Here is a 20,932-nt window from a genome sequence, read left to right on the forward strand (position 1 = left end):
ATGTAAGGCTTACTGATTTGTGTTACAGCCTTTTTTTAAACAGAGGCACAACCTGACATCAGGTACCTTACTTGTTGCCATTGATGATACCAATATCTCTGCTATTGCTCCATTTTTGCTCTCCTGATTTCCCTCTTTAGTAAACTCTTACACCCTTATAGAACATAGAACCGTAGAGAAACAGACTCTTCAGCCCACAATGTCTGTGACAAACATGATGCTGTTAAACTATTCTCTTCTGCCTGCATATGATCCACATCCTTCCATTTCCTGCATATCCGTGCCTATCTAAAAGCATCTGAAACACCATGATCGTATCTGCCTGCACCATCACCCCTGGCACCCACTGCTCTCTGTATCATAATCTTGCCCTACACATCTCGTTTAAACTTTTTCCTCCTGACCTTAAAACTATGCTCTCTAATATTTGACCATTTTGGGGATCTGAGAATATAATAACAAAATTACCAATTTTGATATTTCTTGCAAACTTAGTTTTGACAATGCATTCATTGATTTGGCCAGACAGAAGAGTGACATTATTGAAGACTCACATTCAGAGTGCTTGAAAGCTGTTTTTACTGCTGCGTTTCCTGAGCCAATGCAGCCGTCCTCATCATCACAGTCTCCGCTGATCTGGACATCATCACTATCCATTTGTCCGCTGCCCTTTTCTGTCAGTCGCCACTTCTCGTACACAGGGATCACTTTTCCTTGTAGCAGCTGCAAACAGAATGGATTAAAAAATTAGATAAATATTACACTTTTCCCCCATGTTTTCACTTAGAATGATGTGAGAATTAAACATTTCAAATGAAACTATAAAGGGTAGAAATCACAATACTGAACTAAATGAGGCAATGTCACAAAAGAGAGAAAATGGGCAAAAATATAAGACTGTCAACAAACGTGAAATTTTCTGGTTGATATTTCATGTGAGATTTTGTTTAGTTGCTGTAAACTTCAAGCATTTTGGTTTTAATTTTAAACAATTTAACGTCAACTCTTCAAGATTGGTGGTATCATTACATACTACATAATTACTTTAATAAAATTTGATATTCAATAAAATGAAGTGATATTGGGAAATTAAATGAATGTACCATGAGATTAAAGATTGCCAATAAATTGTTTTTTTTTAAATATCAAGTCATAATGTGTATTATACTTTAAATGCATTGTAATGTCACATTCATTTTCATTTCTACAAGGAACCATTTGAAACTGAAATGATTATTAATCTTTACATTATATCAGTCTTAGTTTAGTAATCTATCCATATTACCAGAGTCCTTGTACTACTATTAACAGAGCCACTTTGTAAAGTATACATGAACAAAAAGGATATTCTAGCAACTTTATGAACCTGAACTAGTTTAAGTCAGCAGCACTTTGCTTTGCTATATTTACTTCCATAGCACCCCAGCAGAAGATCCTTCTGTAAAATCAATCTTTTTAGCAACCTTAACCACATGCTTTTACCTCACTTTGAAAATGCAACCCCCGATTAAGACAAATGATACAAAATTACACAGCATGCTCCCTTTTACTATTAATTAATTTATTGTGATGTTGTTCAAAATTTTCGAAATATTGCCCTGTTTAACTCCTAGTAGATTTTGGGAGTTTGATTTGGGAGTACTCACTACCACACAATTAGGGCCAAGGTTATTCTAACACCTGAATTTCCTTGAAATCATACAAGTAAATCTTCAATTCATAATACCAAATCTCTGGAAACAAGTGGACTCCAATAAAAAACACAGTGTCATAAGGAAATCGTTTTCCTCAGGCATGCCCGGCCGGAGACTATTTTATATGTGGTCACTGGAAGCAGGAAAAGTTATCTTTCCTAGCAGAGGAAAGTGTTTTTCAAAACATCATGACCATCACTCTTGGAGAGAAATCACAGAGATTGTCAACCTCAACAGTACTGACTGTAACTCCTAGACACAGTGTGACAAATCCATCAGTAGTATTGAGAGAAGCAAGAGTGAACAAAGCTGCCCGTTTCTCCATTGTAGGGTATTAGTCCTTGTTTCTTCCTTCAGCTTTTCCTTCAATCATATCCTTCACCAAGCAACGCAACTCAGCAATGAAGAGTACAATGCACACCCACCTCATTCTCGCTCCCTCATTTCCTTTGCGTCTCTTTCAGAAATCAGAGATTTTATAATCAATCGTATTAATTACCAAGCATTAATGTTGGTTTAACTGCTGTGATAGCAGTTTTCAGGGATCACTGAATGTGTAATAAAGCTAATAGATATTTATCTACAGTCTTTTATTTATAATTTCTTGAACTGTTTCTTTTTAGAATGTTTATACGAGAAAGCTGTGTCTTCATTTTCTATTCAATGGGCCTGGATTCTGAGCTTCTAAGGGGAAAAGCAATTCCTGCATGTCTCACAGATCCTTCCACAAAACACACAATCATAAAGCTTGAATATTTAAATCTGTATTTGGATACCTGACTTCTACATCTACACTCCAGCCGCTCAGTGAAGTACCCAACATTTGTATCATTGTTTCTTCTCTTCATTTCCTCTGTATCAGCGCGCCCGTATTGATGACAGGTCTCAAGAGAATAAATCTCTGGTGTCATCACAATGTCCTTCATCAGTCTTAAGTACCACTTTAAAGATTAACATTCCAGATAGATTATAACATAATATTAAATATATTGCATTGATAAAATGTACCATGGTAGTGAAAGTGAGCGTTGAGACTGGCAGCAGGATTGGCTGTTGGGAAATCATGAAATTATATCCCTGGAATACTGAGGTGAACCTCAAATGTATCACAATAAGAAGACGATTACTTGTGGATACAGCAAGGCCATCCGTTTCGTATCATCCCCTGACTGAAGAAAAGGTGAAATCTATTTTTAACTTATACGAAGTGACCTTGCAAGGAATCAGCAATATGCTGCTCATCTGTATGCTCATCTGTTTACTTACATCTTGCAAGTAGGTTCATGCGCACCTCCGCTAACCTCAAGTACTGCATCTGGCATTCCTGTTGTGGCCTCCTGTACACCAGTGAGATCAAGCGTAGACTCAGTGACCGTTTTGCCAAACAGTTGTGCTCGGTCTGCAAAGGCCAACTGGATCTCCAAGTTGCGAACCATTTTAACTTCTCATCCCATTCCCATACTGACCTTTCTGTCCTAGGCCATTTCAATTGTCAGAGTAAGGTCACAAGCAAACTGGAAGGACGGCACCTCATATTCGCTTGGGTAGCTTACAACCCAATGGTATGAACATTGAATTTGCCAATTTTAAGTAACTACCCTCGTTCCATTTCCCCTTCTTCCCCCACTCCCCCCTTTATTAACCTCCCCCCTCTTTCCCTTGTGACTCAACTGGACTCGCACCTATTACTCCCCTTTCCCTCCTCTTCCACCCACACTCCTTCCTCGAGACTCACAATTTGCAAATCTTCAATCCTTTCGTCTCACACCTTCTGCATTTCGTCTCTGGCATTTGTCCAACCATCGGCCTATCCAAAACCTCCTTCACCTATATCCACCCATTATTTGTCAGGCTTTATTCTCTCTCTCCTCTCTTCCAGCTTTCTTACCCTCCCCCTCCCCAAAATCCGTCTGAAGAAAGGTCCCGACCCAAAACGTCACCTTCTTCAGAGATATTACCTGATCTACTGAGTTACTGCAGCACTTTGTGAATTTGTTTGGAGGTTTTGATTTGTTTGGTCCCAACTTTCATAGTCTGTGATGTGCACAGTGGGCTAATCAGGAACAAAGGAAGGCAACCAGGGAACTATTTCTCTGGAGCTTCAGGTTTCTCTCTATTCTTCACTCTTTCTCATACGTTGGGCATCCCTGCATGAGGGGCAGCATATTTGTATTAATCCCTAATTTTCATGACATACTCAACATTTATAGGAACTAATTATGAGATTTCTGCTTTTCTACAAAATTTCTACATTCTTGTAGTAGAACAGCCTCCAATCCTCCAATCCTCTTTGATCACCCTTCACCCTTCACAAGTCTATTCTGTTCCTCTTTTATCAGCAATCAAAAAGCAATCTCATGTGTTCCAATACTTTTGGTCAGTGAAATGTCAGAATCCAGCTACACCTAAATGTCACCTCCAGCATATTTGGCATCACTAACTCAAAACAGCTTTAATGAGGTTCCAAAACAAAACTAAAAAAAAGTGGTTGAAGTATAGGTGGAATTATTAAAAAATATAATTGCTTCAACACTCCTTCCGGAGGAATTCTAAAACATATAAATCAAATATTTCTAAGAATCCCAAAAGGACCTCTTTAAGTATGTTTAATTCCATATAGATTTAGGGATTTTTTTAAATTAATTCAGTGGTTATCAATTTGTGAACATTGCCAGCAAAAATTAGTACCTGAATTAGTTTAACATCCAAAACGCAGGTAAAAATTCAATATATTTTTATTTCTCATGATTATCTCAACTTCAAACACAAAGAGAAAAAGATAGACGTATATTTTAATATTAAAAGATATTAAGGAACACAGAAACACACTATAAAAATGGAAATCATATGGGAAGTCTTCAATCCCATTACATTTGAAGAACTATCCAAAGGCCAGATTCTAATATATTTCTGTGTTATTATACACACTTTGCTTTAGATAAAGAATGCATATTGAATCTTTGGACAAATCTCCCAGGTGGCTGTCTCACATTCCAAGTAGCATTTAAAAAAAAATAAAAACATAACATCTGGTCAATGACTAATGAATACCAAAAATATTCAAGAGATAATTGCTCAAAGACCCACACTTGGGAAAATTTAGGATATCTCCATTTCTACAGCCTTTGTGTGCATAAAGTTATTTACAACATTCTAAGTTATTACTTCAAAACAGAGAAAAGTTTCTACAGATTTAAAATTTTCTGATTAAAGTCTAAAGGTATTAGCACTTCCAATATTTCCTTTAAAACCAATGTTTTCCTTTGCGGGCCCCTTACTTTCTGCAGTCTTATAAATTGAAAGTTTCGGAAACTGCTGAATAATGTCATCATTCAGTCTCAAAACAATTTACATCATGCTGATGTGTATTTAAGTCAATTAAAACAAAATCAACTAAAGGTCACATGTCTAGTGACATTAAGGTACAGGAAGTATTTCACTAAGCCATAGATAAATTAAAAGTCTGCCTGAAAACTAACAGATGTTATTTTCAATCTGTACATTCTCTCATTGATACTAGCTGTTTACGTTAACATTAATTTAACACATCTTGTAAGTATTGGTTTAGATTATTACAAAACAAAATGTATGTGGGGTTGGGAGACCTAAAATTGCCCATCTGGTGGAAATACGGTGTTGATGTGGTTGAGGCTCAGGGAATATAGCATTTAAATAAGCTTGGTAACTTCCTGCACATGTGGTGCACTGATGCTGCCGATGGTATTTTAATCTGCCTCTCTCAGCAGACAGCAAGGACTCTGGGTTACAATCACCACATTCTTTAAAAATGCATTTTATGGCCTCATTACTCATTTGGTCCAAGCTGTAATTTAACTAGTGGGTTGAGGTGTAGGAACCATGTGCTTTACTGAATGATGCAGACTATGGGAAGAGGATCTACAGCTGGAAGAAGGCAAAATCATAAGTTGTTTAGCTTTATTTTTTAATGTTACTGCTGTTCTGGGAGAACAGGGGCTCCTTTGGCACCCTGCACCTCCCCTGCCTGTGCTTCCAATTTTCCAAGCATAAAACTCTTTCCCACCAGTTGCCTTGTCAACAACTGTTAAAGTGGTGCTGACCAGCAGCCAAAGACCAGCCAGAATAGAGTTCCATTAGCCAGATGCTGATTCATACTTGAATTACAGCAAAATGTTGGCCAGTTATTTGTAAAGAGACTCAGGAGTTAAACGTTCCTTGGACTCTTCCATATAAATCAATAAATAAAGTGTTGTGGGAGTTAGGCAATAGAGGTAGCCATTCACACAGAACGGCCAAGTTCCAATCCATTAAAATAGCATCTAAGGAACCTGGTGGAGTCATAGAATCACGAATGAACAGCATGGAAACAAATCTTTTAGCCTGGCATATCAATGCTACCCATTTTCACCATTTGTACTAATTTGCCAGTAGTGTGTATGATGCAATAGTGGGTTAACATATAATTAGTTGATCGATGGTCAGCGTGCACTCGGTGAGGCGAGCTGTTTAAAATCAACAACTTGAGTACAGATGATACTGTAATAAACAAAAATATTCAATATAAATGTAGTCACAATTTCATTTTTTTCATCTTAACCAGTAGACTAAGAAAAAACTAGTAAGCCTTTAATTAGACACTAGACCAAGTGCGACCCGTTGGGTCCCGTTCCCCCCACGCAAAATTCCACCACTCACCCATTGCCCCCAACTGCGCAGGCACGGCTGAGGGGTTCCCGTTGTAATGCCAGAGATCCGTGTTGTGACGTGAGTCACGGCAACCCTCCCCCAAATGTGCCTCGCCATCATGGCAACACTCCCCTAACTGCACTTCGCCATCTCTCTTCCTACCCCTATCCTCCTCCATTCCCCCTCACCCCCGGCAAGTGGGGGTGGAGCAAGTGGGAGCGGGGCAAGTGGGGCAGTGCAAATGGAGGGTGGGGCACGTGGGTGGGGCAAGTAGGAGCACTGTTTTATATATTTTACGTTTCAAACGTCAATAATGTAAAATATACCATCAATCTGAATGCAACTTGTTTAATTTACATCACAGGACAATGGTGAGTAAGGTGGGTCAAAATTGTACCGTTTTTGCGCAAATACAAACCGGGCAAACAAACGAACAAACAAACAAGATGAAATTTTTAGTAATATAGAAAGATAGAGATATCCATTGATGCACTATGTAGAACAATGATTGTTTTCTTTATTACTAGCCAACAACTAGACAACTTTTCCTGGATTAAGATGATTTCTTTTCATTTTTTGATACCACATTGAAGGCCGCTTGGCAGTCCAAGCTTATGCTAGCTCTCAGGGAAATCAGACCCATTACTTAACTATTTTCTCCTGTAATTTATTCGTGCCCACATGCCCATCAATATACCTGCCCCATCCCCCGTACTTGATAGTCCCACCATTCACCTACACTGGAAGCAATTTTTGGTAGTCGATTAACCTACCAACCAGGTATGTATGTGGGAGGAAATTGAAATAGCCAATGGAAACCCAAATTATTAATGGAGCTTTATTATCATGTGCACACCACGCAGTGAAATTCTTTCTGCATAGATCACACATACACGTCCCATATTTTGGCGCCATTTCCGAAATGTCCAAAGTCCATCCATGTGCTTGATGTACTGGAGCGGGTTCCAATCCTGGTAAGCCACAGGCTGACCAGGGCCTCCTCCATTACCCTCAACCAGCTTGAACCACAAACCCATGTCCCTCTCCTCACCCAACCAACTGTGTCCTGGTGGCACCTCCTGCAGCTGATCTTTAAAACGCTGGAAACAATACGCGATTCCTCCCCCATTGGCCCACATCTTGCATCCGTTGTCATAAGCTACTCCCTCCTCCACGACTTCCCAATTTCGGACGAGCATAGCAGCTTCCAAGTTTGCCCCTTGCAGGCCACAGTCCGCTGGGTCTTTCATCGCAGTAGCGAGCCAAGCCTACCACCACGTGTGCCGCTGGCGGCTTGCTGGGTCTTCTTTCGTCCGGCTCCGTGGCATATCCCGGGAGTCTTGTGCTGCTGTGCGGCACATGTTGGGAGCTTTCTGTCACCGCGTAGCACATCACGGGAGCCTTCTGCCTTATCACAGGAAGAATGTTCAAACTCCACACAGGCAACATCAGAGACGAGGACTAAAATACCAGGTTGCAGGAGCAGTTAGCCAGCAGCACTACCTAGCATATTACTTACCACAACCATTTTCCTTTCTGCTATAAATGACAAGTTTGGGAAATTTTCTTACCCCAGACCCAACCCCAAGCACATGTCATGCTTCTCTATATCGATTCTCTCACTAATTAATTCAAATTTTATTTGGGCTTATTCTTGCCATCCTACATTATTATCTATCTTCAAGAATGACTGGACGTGATTGAACTCCAAACTCTGGCTAAACCCGTTGCATATGGGATCATTTATCTCTTTCTTATTCAATAATGTATCGCAGTCTATGAGGTCCTTCATTCTGGGTCATCGCAGATCTTCTGATGATTTAAATGCTCTAGCGAGTTAAATAATGGGTAATGCTGAGTCAAAGTGCACGAGCGAGATTGAAAATCTGATTGAATGGTGGCACAACAATAATCGTGCTCTCATTATCACTAAGACCAAAGTGATAATTATTGACTTCAGGAGGAGAAGCCCAGACATCCACGAGGCTGTTCTCATTCACGGGATGGTGGTTGAGAGAGTCACCAGCTTCAGGTTCTCGGGCATGTATATCTCTGAAGATCTGCCATCAGCCCAACATCGCACAATCACAAAATTCACGTTATCTATGTTCACTTATTACCTGTCATGCTTTGTCTTGCCTCTCCTCTCTATTGCAGCTTTCTTCCCCCCACCCCACTTCCCCACAATCAGTCTGAAGGGACCTAACCCGAAATGTCACCTATCCATTTTCTCCAGGGATGCTGTCTGACCCGCTGAGTTACTCCAGCTGTCTTTTTTTGTACACCAGCATTTGCAGTTCCTTGTTTCTACATCATCGCTGAAGGACCTGTTCTTGTTCCGTACTTTATGTTCTATGTTCATAAATGGGGTGATGTTAGAGTCTTTTTTCCCCAGACTAGAAAGGTTAAATATTAAAGGGCATAGGTTAAAAATGTAAGGAGGAAATATTAAAAGAGATTGTACGGCAAGCTTTTACACAGAGAGCGGTAGTGCTTGGAATGCGCTGCGAGGGGAGGTAGTGGAAGTATTACGATGAATTTTTAACAAGCATTACAATACAATAAAATACAATACAATTTATTTGTTATCATTTGAACCTCTTGAGGTTCAAACGAAATTTGGTTTCTGCAGTCATACACACAAGAAAAAGAACCAAGACACAACACAATTTACACAAACATCCATCACAGTGAATCTCCTCCTCACTGTGATGGAAGGCAAATTCCCTGCACTCTCCCGATGTCAGAGTCAAAGTCCCCGGCGGGCGATGGTAAGTGTCCCGCGGCCATTAAAGCCGCGCCGGCGCTCCGGGTCTTGGTGTTGGAGCCCCCAGTGGGCACTAGCAAGTCCCACGGCCGTTAAAGCCGTGCCGCGCGATGTAAGGCCCTGCTCCAGGGAAAAGTCGCCGTTGCGGAAGCCCCGAAAAGCGGTCTCCCACCAGGGACCCGCGGGCTCCCGGTGTCACTGTCCACCAGACCTGCGGTTGGAGCCTCCGAATCTCCGGGGTCGGGCTCCACCACAGCTCTCCCGCTCCGAACTCGGCCAGCTCCGCGATCGTGGGTAAGTCCGCAGGCTCCGCGACTGGAGCCCCAGGCCGTTCCGGTTGGAGGCCACCCACGGTGCTAGGCTCCAACGACAACGGAGACCCGACAAAGAAAAGGTTGGGTTCTCCATACAGGGAAAACATTTAAAAGTTTCCCCCACCACCCCCCCCCCCACCCCCCGCTCCCCACACACATACTCAGTTAAAAAAAAAAAAACCCCACTATAACTACATTTAAACGAGACAAAAAAAAAAAAAAGACAGACGGACTGCAGAGGCCGCTGCGACGTGAGTCGCGCCACCCACCCGGAACCCGCACATGAACAGGTATGGAATAGCAAGATGCAGACCATGTACAAGCAGATGGAATTAGTTAAATTGACATCATGGTCAGTGCAAACATGGTGAGCTGAGGAGCCTATTCCTGCACTAAATATAACCTCCAAGTTGTCAGGATCAGGGCTGACTGGTTATGGGTAGGGGGTGCAGTGTACATCACCTTAGGTAAACAAACATTTTAGAAAGATCTTTGACTTGATTATAAAACACTTAAAACTGAATCCAGTGGACATTAAAGCAAATAAAAATTAAATATGCTGAAAAATAAATTACTGCAGATGTTGTCAATATGCAATAAAACAAAACATACTGTAAGTACTCAGTTAATCATGTAGCAGCATTGAAAAAAGAAACAGAGTTAATGCTTTGGGTCAAAGACCCTTCAGAGGCTGTTTCTGAGTTTCCCAAACTGATAAAGTCTATAAATGATTTCAACAAATTAGATTGTCAGATTCTTAAAATCGCAAACCACAGACATTTTGAATAAGAAACCCATTGTTGGCTTGCAGTTTTACAGCCATATGAATAGAAACTAGGCTGTTCATAAATTCCTGAATTTCTGTCTTCATATGTGTGACTAACATATCAATATCTCCTTATGTAAGATTGAATTTTACTTCGGAGTCACGTGAGTGACTACGTGAAGAACCCGCTCAGCGCACATGCGCGGCATTAACGCCAGCAGTGCAACAGCGGCTGTAACGGGAATTAGGCGTTCCCGCTACAGAATGAAACGGACCATCAGGTGAGTACCCTGAGGTCGGGTTTCGATTACAGGGGAGCCTTTACTGCTTGTGTTTTACAGGCAGAGAAAAAGGCTCTGGAACAAAACTGTCCCCCGTTCGAGGCAGGTGTTTTCCCGAATTCGGACGGGACGTCTCTCCACCCGCACGGGGGGAGAGAGAGCCGCCTGAGCTGCTGGAGCGGCTCTCGGAGCAGGTGCCTGCGAGACGCGCTGCTTGAGGGGCGCTCTCGCTTCTACAAGGCACAAAAGCTCTAGAAGAACCTGTCCCCCGCTCGACTCCAGCGGAGGAGCGTTCCATTGCAGGGGGGGCAGCAACAGGCGGTAGGAATTACCGGGTCCGGTGTTCCGCTATTCCCCGACACCGTGCCGAGCCCAGCCCGCTAGTACCTGAGCAGCGGGCTGGATGCATAGCCAGCCGAAGAGGCATCCGGCCGGTAGCTTCCGACTTATCGGAGGGGACGTCTCTCCACCCGCATGGGAGAGAGACAGCCGCCTGAGCCGCTGGAGCGGCAGGCGGCAGGACCGCTCATAGAGCGCTCCACCATCCCCGACACCGAGCCAAGCCCAGTCCCGCTAAATGCCTGAACAGCGGACTGGGGGGGGGGGAAATCCACCAGGAAAACCAACCGGCCGGTGTTTCCCGATTCATCGGACAGGGACATGTCTCCACCTAAACGGAGGAGAGACAGCCGCCTGAGCTGCATCCAACGGCTCTTGGAGCAGCTCCAGCAGAAAGAGCGCTCTCGCGGAGGAAGATCAGGCACCCCATCCACAGTGTCTTGTGCACTGCCCTCTGCTCCCTCATTACTGGAGGCTAGCATTGGTGACCAGGGCTGGGCTGGTCTGGAACAGGGGCTGGCGGACGAGATCGGGAGTATGCAAGGGGTGCAGGAGCAGGAAGAGCTGCTGGGTGTGATGGACCGCTATGTAGCAACCCCACGTGCTGGAAGACTGCTGGAACCGAAACACGGCCAGCATAAATCATCTTTCGAATAAGCCCTGGAGCAGGAAGGTGCTTTCTGAGGCAATAGATCTTTACACAGCACCAGAGAACTGTGAGGCCTCAGAGTGCTGACTGTGAACAGCCAAATCTGGGGGCACGTGGGGTCACACATTCGTAACCATGAACTCAAGCTACAGCGGATCCTAAGGCTCCTGACGTTGGCCATCACAGCCTTTGCTCGTTCTGTGGACAGCACGGAGATGGATACCTGCCAGCAGGATGTACTGGCATTGATGTGCAGCACTCAGTTTGAAACTTCCGGCGGGAAATCATAAGACCTGCCCTCAATCCCAAATTCGCTGGGTTATGCAAAGCCCCAGCTGCAGAGACGGACGCTCTGTTATTCGGGAAGGACCTCACCAAAAAGGTAAGGGACATGGAAGAGGCATCGAAAACTTTCAGCCTCATGAGGGCAGGCCCCGGGACGAGCAAACCAAGACCTACAATACCCAAGCGGCAGCACCCCATGGCATCCACCAGTCGACGTCCTCAATATGGGACTGGTGAAAGCTCGGGGACCGCTTTTATCCCCAAAGATCTTTTTTTGATCAGGGCCCAGAGCGGACCCCATGGAAAATGCGCCACCCCCCAACATCGCCAGCACGTCAGACAAGCAAAGCCTTCAAGAACATGAGAAAACAGAAGAAACCCGAATAACCATGGAGGTAGGTGGGTCTGGTTCCTGCCAGCATATAGAGTAAGGGTTCTTTACTAACAGGAGGGAGATTACACTTGTTCAAAGAAGCATGGGGTACTGTCACGAGTGACAACTATATACTCAACAGCATTAGTGGATATGAAATACAATTCATGTCAGAAAAATCGCCGCCAGTTCAACATTGGGCCCAAAGGGTATTTCTCCCTCCGTCAAAGAGAAACGTGAGGGACAAGCTGAACTGGTGAGACTTATCACAAAGGGGGTGATCGAAAAGACCAAACATGAACCTTTGGGATTTGTATCGAATATATTCACTAAAACCAAAAAAGATGGTGGATGTCGCATCATCATTGATTTAACATCACTAAATAAGTTTGTTAAGTATATACATTTCAAAATGGAGACATTTGTTACTGCCAAACAACTGATTTCCAAAGGATACTTCATGGCAAGCATTGATCTCAAAGATGATTACTATCTAGTACCCATACACAAGGATCATCGCAGATACCTAAAATGTATCTGGATAGGACAGAATGGCAGTACAAAGCATTGCCCAATGGGCTAACTTCAGCCCCAAGATTATTCATATCTGGATGATATTCTGATAGTAGGGGAAAACGATAGAATTGGCTGTGGCAGCAGTATCAGCTACAAAACAGCTCCTCGAAACTCTGGGGTTCGTCCTACATCCAGATAAATCTAAGTTGAAGCCATCCACTATCATGAACTACCTGGGCTTCACAATTAACTCAGTCCATATGACTGTTACCTTGCCAAAGGCAAAAATGGTTGAATTAGCACAATCATGCAACAATTTAATGGTCAACGAGCGACCAATTATTCGACAAGTAGCAAGAGTAATTGGGGAAATGGTAGCAGCATTTCTGGCTACACAATTCGGACCTTTGCACTATCAAAATTTACAGAGAGGAAAGGTACAGGCACTAAAACGACATACAGGTCACTATGATCGTGTAATGAAATTACCCACTGAAGCAATATCAGAGCTACAGTGGTGGGCAGAAAACGTTTGGCATAGTTTCAGCCTTATCATCATCACTAACCCTACTTTAGTTATTCAAACAGATGCCAGTGCTCAGGCTGGGGAGCGACTAACTCCATATCCAGCACAGGTGGTAGATGGACTAACCTAGAGTCATCATTACTACTTACACTGGGCATTAACTATCTAGAGATGTTGGGCGCCTTTTATGGTTTAAAAGCATATGTATCTAATATGCAGCATTTGCATGTTCGGTTACAAATTGATAATACTATGGTGGTGGCTTATAATAACCATATGGGCGGCATAAAATCGTTATCATGCGACAAATTGGTCAACATGATTTGGCAAGTGTGTGTCGAAAGACATATTTGGCTATCAGCTACTTACCTACCAGGTAAGTTAAACACCCATGCCATGAGAAAATTAAACTCCTGGGTTGCAGGTTTTGAACAGACCTTACCTGGAACTAGAATTGTCCGAACAAACCATCACCACCATGTCGGCATCCCTTCGAACATCCAACAAGAGGCAGTACTTAACCAGCATCAAAAAATGGGAGAAGTACTGCCAGGAAACAGGGACAACGTACGCAACAACCAGCGCCAGGACAACAGGCGATGGGATCCCATCCACTGGTGGTAAAACTGATGAAGGGCATTTACAATATCAAGCCCCCTAAGCCCAGGTATACCCATATTTGGGATATGAGTGTGGTCCTGACATACCTCAGGGAATGGCCACCAGCCAGATCCCTCGGCCTCGAGCAAGCTACACTAAAGACGCTCATGTTGATGGCACTTGTATCCGCTCAGAGGGTCCAGTCACTACACAAGTTGAGGCTGGACAACATGGTGACCACCCCAGATCAGATCACATTCATCATACAGTGTCTGGTGAAACAAAGCAGGCCAGGAACAGCTAATCCAGTAGTGGTATTCCGGGCCTACCCACCAGAGCCACGGTTGTGTGTCGTGACCCATCTACAACATTACATAGACACAACCCACAATATCAGAGGGAGTGAAAAAGCCTTATGGGTCAGCCACAAGAAACCTCATGGCCGGGTAACGAGCCAAACCATTTCAAGATGGCTCAAACAGGTACTGAAGGCTGCCGGAATAGATACTAATACATTTAAAATCTCATTCCACTAGGGCAGCATCTACATCAACGGCCGAGAGAATGGACGTACCGGTTGACCATATTCTGAATACAGCAGGATGGTCGAGGGAAACGACATTCAGAACTTTTATAACAAGCCATTGACGAAACCTGATTTATTTGCAGAGAAAATATTACAAGCTGCAAATATTTAATTTAAGCCCGGAGGAGCAATTTATTTTGTTATTGTTAAAAAAAAACTTTTTGTTTCTCGAAAAACAGATTCATTGGTTGATTACGATAACACTTCCTCCCTCAAGAACTTCGACAGTGAGTGAAATAAAACTGTTACACGGTTTGAAATCACAGAGCTTTGAAGTCTTCACGTAGTCACTCACGTGACTCCGAAGTAAAATAGTAAGATTAAACGAGAACTTACCAGTTTGAAGTTTGATCTGTATTTTATGAGGAGTTACGATGAGGGATTACGTGCCCTCCGCTCCCACCCTCATTGTATGGATCAAACTAATAACTGATGTCTCCTTTTCTTTACTATGTTTACTTCAAATAACTGTGTCTATCTGTGATTCCACACCGCTGCTTGGAAGTATGCCGCGCATGCGTGCTGAGCGGGTTCTTCACGTAATCCCTCATCGTAACTCCTCATAAAATACAGATCAAACTTCAAACTGGTAAGTTCTCGTTTAATCTTACTATTATAACATGCTTTATGTCAGTGGCTCTCAGAAGTAATTTGGATTGTCAGTCTGTACCACTCTACAAAGAAGCTGTGCACTATTAGTTTACTGTGTACTATGCTGCTATGGTTGTATTTGCTCTTTTGTGTATGTGTTGGGTGGCTTCAGAGATTGAAAATAAATTTAAGACTTATCCTGAATGCTCTTCTACATTCTTCATTGAAAGAAAAATTCAGAGTACAGATGAATACAAATGCCATTTATCTCCACGGTGTTCTTTTTCATATTATGATTTTCTACATGACACATCACAATATAATTTTGCCAGCACCAGCAGGCAACTTGTTTTGAATCATCTGATCATTACACTGGTTCATGCACTGCAGCTCAGTCATAATAAAACGGAGAAAGGAATCCCTTCGTCTGGAAGAAATGTAACTGGAGGTTTACAAGCAAACATAAAACCTGTCATCAACTTTCTCCCTACTAAATTTGATTATCAATTTTTCCTTTTTTTAAATCTATTTGAACCATAACATGTCTGAATAATTTCATTAGCCAATCTACCTTTATCCAATTCAATAAAATCCCACAAATCACCCAACTACAAAAGCTTTGTAGTAAGAGGCAAAATGAAAGATTTGCAACTGATTAACCCATCCATTATGACAACTGATAACATCAGTTTGATTTACTAATGTAAATCCCCTTGAAACGTTTGTTTGATTAACACATTCGATGGCGAAAAGTTCAATGATTGTGTCAATGTTCATAAAAAATATTCATCTTTAATGTTTCTTAGATTTATATATGACACTTTATCTTAATTTTCAATGTTGAATTCAGGGTTTGCATGAATGTATTCACAGTAGTTTGTCCAAGGAGATAGATGATTAAAAAAGATTTAGGATTTGTCAAGACCAATGAAAGAAATAGAACAATATAAGTTAAGCCCCTGTCCCACTGTACGAGGTAATTCACGAGATCTCCCGAGTTTTCCCCTGATTCGAACTCGGAGAAGTTCCGTAGAAGTTCATAGATGTCTCGTAGCGGCTCGTAATGCTAACGGTAGGTATAAAAAGAAAAACATTTTTTTATCACGAGTATTTTTTTACTCGTGGACATTTTTTACAGGGATGAAAAAACGTCACAAGTTACCGGATGTCCCAAGTACCTACTGTTAGCATTACGAGCCGCTACGAGACATCCACGAACTCCTACGGTCCCGCTAATAATATTCTGATGCCTTCCTGCTAAAATTCTACCTGCAGTGACAGAATTGTTTTGAATGGAATGCTCACTCGCTTTCTTGAAATATTATTCTGTATTACTTAGATTGAGTATCATCAAATCATAATGCTCGCTGGCATGATTTCCATAAATAATTAAAACACAAATTTGATTGTGGAAATAACAGGAAGATTTGCAATTTCCTCACAAAGTTGTAAAATACACAGAAAGATTGTAACAACAATACAATACAATACAATACAATACAATTCAATTTATTGTCATTTGGACCCCTTGAGGTCCAAACGAAATGCCGTTTCTACAGCCATACATTACAAACAAATAGACCCAAGACACAACATAATTTACATAAACATCCATCACATTGCTGTGATGGAAGGCCAAAAAAACTTTTCTCTCCACTGCACTCCCCCCCCCCCCCCCCCCCATGTCAGAGTCAAAGTCAAAGCCCCCGGCGGGCGATGGAGAATTGTCCCGTGGCCATTAAAGCCACGCCGGGTGATGCAAGGTCGCACACCGGGTCTTGGTGTTAGAGCCCCCGGCGCGCGCTCGCAGAGTCCCGCAGCCATTCCAAGCCGCGCGGGGCGGTGCTGTAAGGCCCCGCTCCAGGAGCTCTTCAACCCCGCAACTCGGGCGGGAGAAGTCGCCGTTGCGGGAGCCCTAATAAGCGGTCTCCCTCCAGGGACCCGCGGGCTCCCGGTGCCGCCGCCCGCCAGACCCGCAGTTGCAGCCACCGAGTCTCCGGGGGTCGGGCCGCAGCAGCGCCCACCACAGCTCCACCCGCTCTGGACTCGGCCAGCTCCGCGACGGTGAGGTGAGTAGTCGGCACCCCAGCCCCCGGTCTTCCTGTTGGAGGCCGCTCCTCGTTGCAGCCCCAACGACAACGGAGACCCGACAAAAAAAAGGTCGGGTCTCCCGTGCAGGGAGAGATGTAAAAGTTACCCCCACCCCCCCACACACATACCCCAACAAAAATAACAAAAACTACATAGAAACATAGACATAAAATAATAAAAACGCAGACGGACTGCAGAGGCCGCTGCTGACGAGAGTCGCGCCACCTACCGGATGAAGGAAAGAAAATCAATTTTGTTATAAGCAAGATTTTAACATTTCCTGCTTGCAATATAAATTACATTGCTTGTTGCTGTATTTTTACATTTGTAGTAAATCGGTGATTATTTTTTGCTTTATTTCTTAGCAATTTGAATATCACAAATAAAGTCATTTTTAACGTAACAGAACATAATCAAAACATTGCAAAGTGATACATAACTCTCACCTGAAATACCTCTCTACTAAAAAACTGAAGAATTTACAATAAATGCAAGAGGTCACATGCAACAAAATTCCAATAATTTGGCACACTCAGGACTTTGGTGTTACTGGATTAGCAAGTTTCCCAGAATTTTACTTAAATTAATACCTCAATCTTCATTTACTAATTTCTTGAAATATATTACATAATATGATAATAAAATGTCCAAACTTCCAGCTGTTGAAAGGGAGAATGAGAGCCAGGCCCTGATGAGTGAGAAGGAGCTGAGGAACTGGAGTCACAGTAAATTAAAATAGTTCATAAGAAACATAACCCGGTAAGCCAAATGCAGAACCATAGAGATTTCAGAATACCATAGAACTCTAATAATCCATAACCCGACTTTTCCAAAATACCAATGGTTCGATATCTGGCTCACCAGATAAAGTTTGCCATGTACCCTTCCATTTATCAGACCCCATTTCCACACTCCCTTCCACTCACTGAGGCCCTAGTCACCTCACTCCCATGTCACTGAAGTCCTGCTTCGCATGCTCCTTCTTGAGTTTTTGGGGCCCTGTTTCATACCTTTCACTTTCACTCACTGTGGCCCAGTGCTTGCATTTGATTATCTGATGACCAGCAAGCTCCACATTGTTGAAATTATTTCTTCCAGCTTGTTCCCAGATAGACTGAGGAATCTAGAGCAGCTTTCCTTGGAACAGAAGAGGATGCGAGGAGAACTGGTTTTGGTATTTAATATCATGAATAGTGTGCACAGAGCAGATTGAAAGAAACTGTACCTAATGATGTCATAGAAACATAGAAACATAGAAAATAGGTGCAGGAGTAGGCCATTCGGCCCTTCGAGCCTGCACCGCCATTCAATATGATCATGGCTGATTATCCAACTCAGTATCCTGTACCTGCCTTCTCTCCATACCCCGTTCCCTTTAGCCACAAGGGCCACATCTAACTCCCTCTTAAATATAGCCAATTAACTGGCCTCAACTACCTTCTGTGGCAGCGAATTCCAGAGATTCACCACTCTCTGCGTGAAAAATGTTTTCCTCATCTCGGTCCTAAAAGATTTCCCCCTTATCCTTAAACTGTGACCCCTCATTCTGGACTTCCCCAACATCGGGAACAATCTTCCTGCATCTAGCCTGTCCAACCCCTTAAGAATTTTGTAAGTTTCTATAAGATCCCCCCTCAATCTTCTAAATTCTAGCGAGTACAAGCCGAGTCTATCCAGTCTTTCTTCATATGAAAGTCCTGACATCCCAGGAATCAGTCTGGTACTCCCTCTATGGCAAGAATGTCTTTCCTCAGATTAGGAGACCAAAACTGTATGCAATACTCCAGGTGTGGTCTCACCAAGACCCTGTACAACTGCAGTAGAACCTCCCTGCTCCTATACTCAAATCCTTTTGCTATGAATGCTAACATACCATTCGCTTTCTTCACTGTCTGCTGCACCTGCATACCTACTTTTAATGACTGGTGTGCAATGACACCCAGGTCTCGTTGCATCTCCCCTTTTCCTAATCGGCCACCATTCAGATAATAGTCTACTTTCCTGTTTTTGCCACAAAAGTGGATAACCTCACATTTATCCACATTATACTGCATCTGCCATGCATTTGCCCACTCACCCAGCCTATCCAAGTCACCTTGCAGCCTCCTAGCATCCTCCTCACAGCTAACACTGCCCCCCAGCTTCGTGTCATCCGCAAACTTGGAGATGTTGCATTCAATTCCCTCGTCCAAATCATTAATATATATTGTAAATAGCTGGGGTTCCAGCACTGAGCCTTGCGGTACCCCACTAGTCACTGCCTGCCATTGTGAAAAGGACCCGTTTACTCCTACTCTTTGCTTCCTGTCTGCCAGCCAGTTCTCTATCCACATCAATACTGATCCCCCAATACCGTGTGCTTTAAGTTTGTATACTAATCTCTTATGTGGGACGGACCTTGTCATTAAATTGGAAAAGGTGTAAAAAAAGATTTACTAAGATGTGATCTGGGCTTGCGGGCTTAAGTTTTAGGGAGTAGTTAGACACACTTGGACTTTTTATCATGGGAGCATAAGAAGCTAAGGGGTGACCTTATTGATGTGTACAAGATCATGATGGGCATGAATAAATGAATGAGCACACTCTTTTTCCCATGGTAGAGTATTCTAAAACTAGAGGTCATTAACTGAAGGTGAGTGGAGAGATTTAAGAGGGACCTCAGGTGCAACTTTTCCACTCAGAAGGTAGTCCGTGTCTGAAATTAGCTGCCAGAAGAACCTAAGTAAGCCGATACAATTGTGACTTTTCAAAGAGACTTGGACAGATATATGGATAGGAAGGCCTGAAAGGAACATTGGCTGCCCTACACTGTTATTTTGTGAGAGAGTCGTCACTGAGTTAGGGATTAGGCAGATTAATCAAGACTAGGGCATAGAAAATGAAGTTGATTGCACAAAGAAAAATATTACTTTTTATGCGGTGAGCAGTTAGGGTCTTGAAAGTACTGCCAAAGAGGCTAGTGGAGACACAGTTAATGCTATTATTCAAAATGTAGATGGACAGTTATCTGAAAGAATTTGCATGGCCATGGAAAATATGCAGCAGGATTTCTCTTACACACTGACATGGATTTGACAAGCAAATTACCTTCTTTCATGGTGTAAACATTCAATAATTCTAATTCTGTAAAATGTTTGTTAAGTTCATTCCTTATGTTATAAAGGTAAAAGCAATGACTCTCCAAACCAGATTTTTTAGTGATGGCAAACAAGATAGCAGTGTAGCTTCTGGTGAAACAGAGTATTTTAGAAAGCTACTTCCCAGATCAATGTTGAGATAAGATTGCTCCGTGTCTTGCTGCTTCAAAAGGTAGAATGTTGATGGACTCGCTGCTATTTCTCCACGAATACCTAGCACAGTGTTAGAATAGATTTTGCAGATGAAATGCATGTTAAAGCTACAATATCTGGGAGCCTCCCTTGTCTGATGCACAACTGTGGGGAAGCAGCATTCATTCATGCATGATGTTCTGCACAGTAGAATTACAATAAGGTAGGTCTTTGGAAATTAACTTTGCATAAAAGGTGATAGAGGTAAGCACCGCATCCAATACAAACTTTGTTGCCTGGTTACCAAGGGTGGGGATTATGGCGGGCAGGGAATCCTGGACAAATAAATGACTACATATATTGCTAACATGGACAATGTCAGAATCTTCATGCTTTATTAAAGTTTGCTCCAGCAACTCAACATCAGCCATGAAAGGACAAAATACTCAGCAGGTCAGGCAGCATCTCCGGAGAACATGAAAAGGTGATGTTTCTGGTCATGACCCTTCTTCAGGTCTTCATCATCTGAGGCCTGTGGTGCTCACCAAATGTTCATATCCATTTAAATACATTAGTGATGTTATTTCTGCATTGTATGTCCAGTAACCTTTATTATGAAG

General features: G+C 42.7%; 1 protein-coding gene across 1 annotated transcript in view; it reads right to left on the bottom strand.

The window, feature by feature from the left end:
* Positions 1–20,932, bottom strand: part of gpc5 (glypican 5) — a 650,538-nt gene that overhangs the window by 318,256 nt on the left and 311,350 nt on the right. The window contains exon 7 of the mRNA XM_033022927.1: positions 555–723. Coding sequence (XP_032878818.1) covers positions 555–723 — 169 coding nt within the window. The remainder of the gene's footprint in view (positions 1–554; positions 724–20,932) is intronic.

This window comes from Amblyraja radiata, chromosome 6 (assembly GCF_010909765.2).
Source record: "Amblyraja radiata isolate CabotCenter1 chromosome 6, sAmbRad1.1.pri, whole genome shotgun sequence".
NCBI lineage: Eukaryota > Metazoa > Chordata > Chondrichthyes > Rajiformes > Rajidae > Amblyraja > Amblyraja radiata.